Source organism: Octodon degus, unplaced genomic scaffold (genome assembly GCF_000260255.1).
Source record: "Octodon degus isolate 3935 unplaced genomic scaffold, OctDeg1.0 scaffold00021, whole genome shotgun sequence".
Classification (NCBI taxonomy): Eukaryota; Metazoa; Chordata; class Mammalia; order Rodentia; family Octodontidae; genus Octodon; species Octodon degus.
Genome location: NW_004524597.1, coordinates 13,385,293 through 13,392,534, shown reverse-complemented (window position 1 = coordinate 13,392,534; position 7,242 = coordinate 13,385,293). Strand labels below are relative to the sequence as shown.

At 48.1% G+C, this 7,242-nt stretch overlaps 1 protein-coding gene across 1 annotated transcript in view; it reads left to right on the top strand.

The window, feature by feature from the left end:
- Cdc45 (cell division cycle 45) overlaps nucleotides 1-7,242 on the top strand; it is a 41,493-nt gene that overhangs the window by 19,912 nt on the left and 14,339 nt on the right. Inside the window, exons 8-13 of the mRNA XM_004627981.3 lie at nucleotides 1,866-1,927; nucleotides 3,647-3,697; nucleotides 4,701-4,820; nucleotides 5,549-5,680; nucleotides 6,118-6,216; nucleotides 6,894-7,055. Of these exons, the coding sequence (XP_004628038.1) occupies nucleotides 1,866-1,927; nucleotides 3,647-3,697; nucleotides 4,701-4,820; nucleotides 5,549-5,680; nucleotides 6,118-6,216; nucleotides 6,894-7,055 (626 nt within the window). The remainder of the gene's footprint in view (nucleotides 1-1,865; nucleotides 1,928-3,646; nucleotides 3,698-4,700; nucleotides 4,821-5,548; nucleotides 5,681-6,117; nucleotides 6,217-6,893; nucleotides 7,056-7,242) is intronic.

The following is a 7,242-nucleotide window of genomic DNA, read 5'->3' as shown; positions in this document are numbered from 1 at the left end:
TCCTGGAACCAGGGACTGAACTCAGGCCCTTGTGCTTGCCAGGCAGGCGCTTATTCTACTGAGCCATCTCCCCGGCCCCTATAATTTTTTTTTTTTAAATGATCATACTGACTTTTTTTAAAATTCTAGAGTAGATCAATACTTTACTCCATAAAATAAAATTTTGATGTTTGATCTTTTCCTGGGCTAGTGACATGCTTTGGCAATGCTGGGCCATGACAGGAAGCTGAAGCTCCTATGCCAGGAGATTGTGATAAGAAATAACCAATTCTGTACAGTGTGCTGGGCTGCTAAGGTAGGGTGTTAGATAGATTAGGTGTACTCATTTATTTTTCAGCTTATGATACAACCCCATCATAAGTTGAGGAACTTCTGTAATGTGTCATTTCAGAGGCAATTTTTTAGGAATGCCCTATGCATTCAGTTTTTGCCCAGAGGACAACTATTATTTTTTGCTGTTCTTAAGTAGCCCTAGAAAGTAAGTGTCCAATAAAACATCGTATATTAAAACATGACCCATAGACCTTGAACTCTGAATGCTGTATTTCCCATGTCTCCTTTATTCTCACATTTCCATTGTCCTTTGAAGAACTTTCCACTGAGCCTCTCGGCTCATCCTTCCAAACAAAATTCTAAGCAGTACATAGCAAAGGTGTTGACATTTGCTCAGGTGAGATTCCCTCCCTCCGGATACCTTTGTAGATGCTTCCCTTGGAAACTATCTCCTGGAGGAAGCTTAGCGTCTCATGGCTCAGAGGGCTTTAGAGTCTTCTGGTCACACACCTGTTTCCCCTCACAATCTGGCAAACCCATCCCTCTAATCACAGGTTGCTGAATGCATCCTTGTTAGGAAGGCCATCTTTGCAAGGGTCCTGAGGTTCCTCCCACTTTGGGGGGGGGGATTTTTTTTTCCATTTTATGTATTTGGTACAGGGTCTCACTACGCAGCTTGGACTTGTAGTGATTTTCCTGTTTTCAGCCTCCCCAGTGCTGGGCTTACAGGTGTGCACCACCTTGCCCAGATTTGGCCACTGGCTTAGCGTGCCCTGGGGTTGGGGCTGGAGTAACATACAGGACCGGTGAGCAAACACTGGTCTCTATGCTTATCAAAGGAGGCACTTAGTCTGCTGAGCTATCTCATCTGCCAGGCCAGGGGTGGGGGTTGTTTTTAAGTCAGCAATACACTATATAATCCAGGTGGACCTTAAACTTCCTGGGAATACTTGGGATCAAACCCAGGGCCTTGTACAGCTAGGCAAATCTACTATGGAGCTCCATCCTGAGCTTGCTCGCTTGTTTGCTTGCTTGCTTGCTTGCTTGCTTGCTTCCTTCCTTCCTTCCTTCCTTCCTTCCTTCCTTCCTTCCTTCCTTTGTACTGGGAATTGAACTTGGGACCTTATACTTGCCAGGTGGTCATGGTGCAGCTGAGCTAAATCCCTGGCCCCTCTTATTCTCTAGTATCCAGGTAACTGTTACCATGTCTTATCTGATCCTGGGAATGTTTCTTGAGGCTGACAATGGTGTCTCCTGACCACCAGGTGTCAGTGCCTGACTTAGGCGTCATCAAAGGACCTGTGAGCTATGTAGCCGTCCCTGTGCCATGCTTGGGCTGCCCCTTGGTGCAGTTTCTTCCTAGTCTTCCCTTCCTACATGATGAAAGACATAGGTAGTAATGACTTGAGATAGCAGAGAACATGCAGGTCAGTTGAATTCTTCTTAGTCTTCCCTTGGTTTAGTTCCTTACCTCTGGCTAGAATCCACTACTCTGCAGGGCCTCATCATGGAGACATTTATCTGACCCAGCTTCTTTGCCCCTCCCCCAAGCAAAGCCACATTTGCCCTCAGGCTTCTGTGCTTCCTTGCAGTCGGCCATAGTGATGTTTGACCTGGCATGGATGCTGTCCAAGGACCTGAACGACATGTTGTGGTATGTAGCCCCCTAAACAGTGTCAGTGCTGGTAGTCCTGTTATCAGCCCTAGTTCATCCCATATGGGTCTCTCTTCTATCCACTGGTAATATCAGATGCAACCCCTTTCTAGTATTGTGGTTGACCTTAGTCTTCTTCCTGTGAGGTTCTTGGTGCTTCACACAAACTCAGGAGCATAGAGAGCAGGGTTCAGGTGTACCTTCATCTTTCCAACCCCTGCCACTTAGCCTTTTGGTTGGTAAATAAGGCAACCAGAGATGCATAGACTTGAATGAGGCAGTCCTTGTTGGGCTTCCTCGCAACCCATGGCATATGATAAAATCTGATAAGAAAAACCATCCCTGTAAGCTGGGTGAGGTGACACACTCCTGAAATCTCAGCTAGTAAGGAGGCTGAGGCAAGAGGATTACAAATTCAAGCCCATTCTGGGCAACTTAATGAGACCCTGTGTCAATATAAAATTATTTGTAGAAGTCTAGGGATATAGCCCAGTGGTAGAGCACTTAGCATGTGTAAAACCCTGAGTATTTTATACTGCAGAGAAAGAGGGGGAGAGAAAAAGGGAATGGGGGGATACAGAGAAAAAGAAAGAAAATAATCCTCGGATTTCTCTGGGGTAGGCTATAGGCGGGTCCTTTGGCACACAGACCAGTAGGCCTACACTGGTTGTTGTCACCTTAGTTTGATCTAGATACAAAGTTCACAGTCTTTCTGAGTGATGAGAACATGGGTCTGGCCTGGCTGGACCATCTTTGTCCTCTGCTCAGGGTCCTGGTTTCCTTCTCTACAAAATGACATTTTATTATGGCTGCTCCTGGTAGTGACCTCCTACAATGCTGAGCATAATGTTCTTCATACTTCAGTGCCTCAGGATAGACAGGGTGTTTACACTAGGCCTGAGGTTCTCTGCCTTGATTTGAGGGATCTGGCTCTGTAGCCTGTGCTGGTCCTCAGCTCTCATCCCTGTACATGAGCCACCCTGCCATGTACCACCAACTGTTCTCAGTCAGATCTTAGTCCCTCAGCCTGAGGTTCTCTTCTGTGGTGTGGAAATACTAAACCAGAGCCTGGGGTCAGAGTCTTATTTCAACAGTCCTGCAGTAAGGTCAGGGAGGATCCCTGTAGCCTGCCATAGTACCTGACTGCCATGTTGTTTTGACATTTCCCCCAGCCAAGTTAGGGTCCCCAAACCAGAGTCACTAGCAATCTGGCCCTACCCAAAAATAGAAGGGAGCTAGGTGTTTATGGTTTACTTTTCACGGATGACCCCTTCTGCCTGACAGATGGCCTAATGCCTACATGTCTGATTTGTGACCAAGAGCCCCTTATACACACAGGAAACTTGTTAATACTGGCAGATGCCTTTATTGGTTCTTGTCTGACCCATGTACAGTTTATGCCTGCCTAACTATTGTTCTTGTGCTGGGAGCCCAAACTTGTATATGCTCTGACATCCTGGGGAAAACCTGGCCTGGGATAACCCCTGTTTTTTTATATGGAAGATGCAAATGTTGTATGTCACCACAGTAGAAAATAAGTTCAAAGATCATTACTTACAGATCCTGGGCAGGGAGACTGCTGTAAGCCAGGAGCCACACTGGCAAGGTACTCCTGGGAATGTTGAGCCTGCACTACCAATCCTGTTTCCTAGCTCCATACCATGGGCCTCTTCAAGCCTGGATGGCTGAAGCTGACTCCATTGCCTTTTTTACTTCTAGGTGGGCCATCGTTGGACTGACGGATCAGTGGGTACAAGACAGGATCACCCAGTAAGGACATACCTTTGCTGTCTGGGGTCAGCCCGATACAAGACCAAGTGACAGCCCTTGAGTTTGCAATGGGGAGAAGGGAAACAGTGTCACTGTAAGGCACTATGGAGAAAACACAGGGGCTGGCCCTCATTTTTGGCTGGATTCTTGTAATCAAGGAACAGCCCAGCACCGAGACCTTTGCCAATGGCTGTGACCTGCTTTGGCCTCTTCATCACCCTGTGGAGTCCACTAGGTGGAGCTGTCCCTGGGAGCAGGGAGCAGTCTCCCCTATTGTGCTGGGCTGAGAGGCAGGTGTTGGAGTGTGGCCCAGGCGTGGTGGAGATTAAGAGGGAAACACAGAAGAAGCAAAAGAGAGGGAAGAAAGGAGTGTGGGGGCCCTAAGTGTCCTGCCTGGGAGTGTAGGTTTGATGACAAAGGCAAGGGGAAGCCTAGAGGATTTGTTTGTACAGACCCCTCCTCCCCCATGTCCTGCCTCCCCTGCACTGTCCCTGCCTTTATCTTTCTGGGCAGCTTGAGGTTCTTGAGGTGCCTGGGTTTTAGACTTGGGGCTGTCTGGACTGCCATGTTGCCACAGCCTACTGCCTTGCTGTACCTCAGGCCCTTCTCTGTTAAGGGTAGTATGGGGCACATGTGTGGATAACAAGATCTAGAAGCAGCAGTGCATGTTGTAATATGGTACCATCCCTGGCTGTGGCCTCAGGTGACGAACTGTTGTCACCATCCTCATTGGTGGCCCTTAGGGGTCTAGAATGCTGCCCACTCTTGCCGTGCTTGGTATTATCCTATGTGGGTCTGCACTTTCTGCTGTGGAGATGCGGTGCCTGTCCATCAGGGAAGGTGATGAGGCCAGAACTTGTCCTGCCCAACTCACATTTCCCAGCTACTTAGTTTCTATGCCAGGGACACTGGGCTTCCTCAGTTTTCTGCAGGAGCATCCTGAATTGTGGATAACCCCTGAGAATAGGAGGGTGCTGCCCAGCCTGAAGTGCTTTCTTTCCAGAATGAAGTATGTGACTGACGTTGGCATCCTGCAGCGCCATGTGTCCCGGCACAACCACAGGAATGAAGATGAGGAGAATACCCTTTCTGTGGACTGCACACGGATCTCCTTTGAATATGAGTATCCTTGTGTCTCAGGCCCTTCAGATACAGGCAGTATTTTTGCTCAGTAGGTACTGTTGTTTTTTTTGGCGGAACCGGGGATTGAACGCAGACCTTTGCACTTGCCAGGGAAGCACTTATTCCACTGAACCATCTCCCTGGCCCCAGCAGGTACCATTTTGCTTAGTCCTTGTGTGCAGGCCTATACCCATGGTCCCCCTGTGGAGTGTACCTGCCTTTCTCAGAGCTGTGTCTGGGTTGGGTAGGAAACCGTTGAGTTGAGGCAGGAAAGATGGCAGCCACTGTGGACCATAGTCAAGGTAGGGGGAGGCAGCACTGAACACAAGATACTAGAGGAGCAGTGGCAAGGAGGGTTTTGTGGTATCTTGTCAGAAGGCTCTTAGAAAGGGTGGATGGTAGCTGGGCTGGGCTAGGTGGAGTGGAGGGGGTGGGGACAGGACAATATGGCAACCTATGTTGGGAATTTCTAGCCTTCCACCTTCTTTGTGGCTATGACTGTTCTCTGCAAACCCCTTGGACCTCAGTTTCTCTATCAAAGGGGGAAAATGGTGTGCACTCATGACCTCACATTCTACCTGGGTCAAATTGCTGCAGTTTTCCCTGTTCAACCTGGCTGTATAAGCAAGTCCCTCAAGACAAGGGCTCAGCAGATAGCTGAGAATTGTGGGTCACTGCAGCTCCAGGTGAACGTCAGATAGCACATTTGTTCCTTGACCTTAGGCCCAGCCTTTGCCTGGCTCTCTACCACCATTGGTCTCTCTATGATAGTCTGTGCAATACCAGCTATACTGCGGCTAGGTTCAAGCTCTGGTCTGTGCATGGGCAGAAGCGGCTTCAGGAGTTTCTTGCAGATATGGGGTGAGTGACTGACTGGGCCTGCAGCCCTCCACCTTCCCAGCTTCCTGTGGAGCTGCCCCTCTGCTCTGTTGGGGCTCATGGGGCTGCTACCTATTCTTGCATCACTTCCTCCTCTCCAGACCTGAGCATGCCATGTGAGTGAATATGCTAGGTCCACAGGGGTAGTGAACCTATGGCACATGTGTTATTTGTGTTTCTCTTAAGACAAAAGATGTTAATGTATGAAGTTTTTTCCCTAAACTAAAAACTCAGTATTCAGGTTTAATCACAATACTGGCGTTTTGTGATAAATAAGTGGGTTTTAGTCTGCGCACTTGTCTCTGAAAGTTTTGCCATCCTTCTGTGGCCTACGTGGTGACACTGCCTATAGGCTTCTTTCTATTCTGTTTGTTATCTCTGTGAATCTCACTCCTGGGACTTGTACTTATTCTTTTCAGGCTTCCCCTGAAACAGGTGAAACAGAAGTTTCAGTCCATGGACATTTCTCTGAAGGAGAATTTGCAGGAAATGATTGAAGAATCTGCAAATAAATTTGGGTAAACACATTTTTTTTTTCTGGATTAAGCTGTTTTAAAATTAGGGCTTCTGCTATAACTATACATATAATTTTTTTTTTTTTTTTTTCGGAACCGGGGATTGAACTCAGGCCCTTGTGCTTGCCAGGGAAGTGCTTATTCCACTGAGCCATCTCCCTGGCCCTTATACATATAAAATAATATAAAAATAAGTTAATAGCCCCAAGAATATGTATAAGGTAGCATGATCCGAATTTGTCATTCCTGAATGTTTGTCTTCTCTTTGGGTTAAAGAAATTGACCTTCTTCAAATATCCATAAGCCTTAGGATCTTTAAATCCTGGACTACGTTGTGGAGATTAACTGAGCTCCTTTCTCATTGTAGACAGGAAATGGGCCACCAAGGCCAGGTTTAGGTGAACTCTGCCTAACCAGCTCCTTGGGCACCACCGAGGGTCCTGTGTCTGGCTGCCCTTCCGCTACTAGCTGGCATGTTGGGGTAAGGGAGAGGAGCTGCCTATACCATGGGCCCAAAGGCTGCTGTGACTGAGTGTTCTGACCCACGTCCTCCTCTGAGCAATAATGAGAATATTGCTGGGGACCTGTGAAGGACCTTAGGGCACCTGCTGGCCTGTCCTGGCCAAGAGGACTTGCTCGTGGCTTTAGGGTGACAGCCACATTACTTCCTCTCTTGACAGGATGAAGGACATGCGTATACAGACTTTCAGCATCCATTTTGGTTTTAAGCATAAGTTCCTGGCCAGTGATGTAGTCTTTGCCACCATGTCTCTAATGGAGAGCCCTGAGAAGGATGGCTCCGGGACGGATCGCTTCATACAGGCTCTGGACAGTCTCTCCAGGTAGTCGGTGTGGCCAGGGGCTGCTGTCTCCTTCAGGTTACCTCGAACCTTCAGTCTCACACTGCATGGGGAGGCTGGTTGCAGGGAACTTCCCGGGTGAGACAGTGATGGTCTCGCAGAAACTGTAAGTCTGAGTGAGGGTCCAACATCCTGCCTGTCTGTCTCTAGTACAGGATTTGTCACTCAA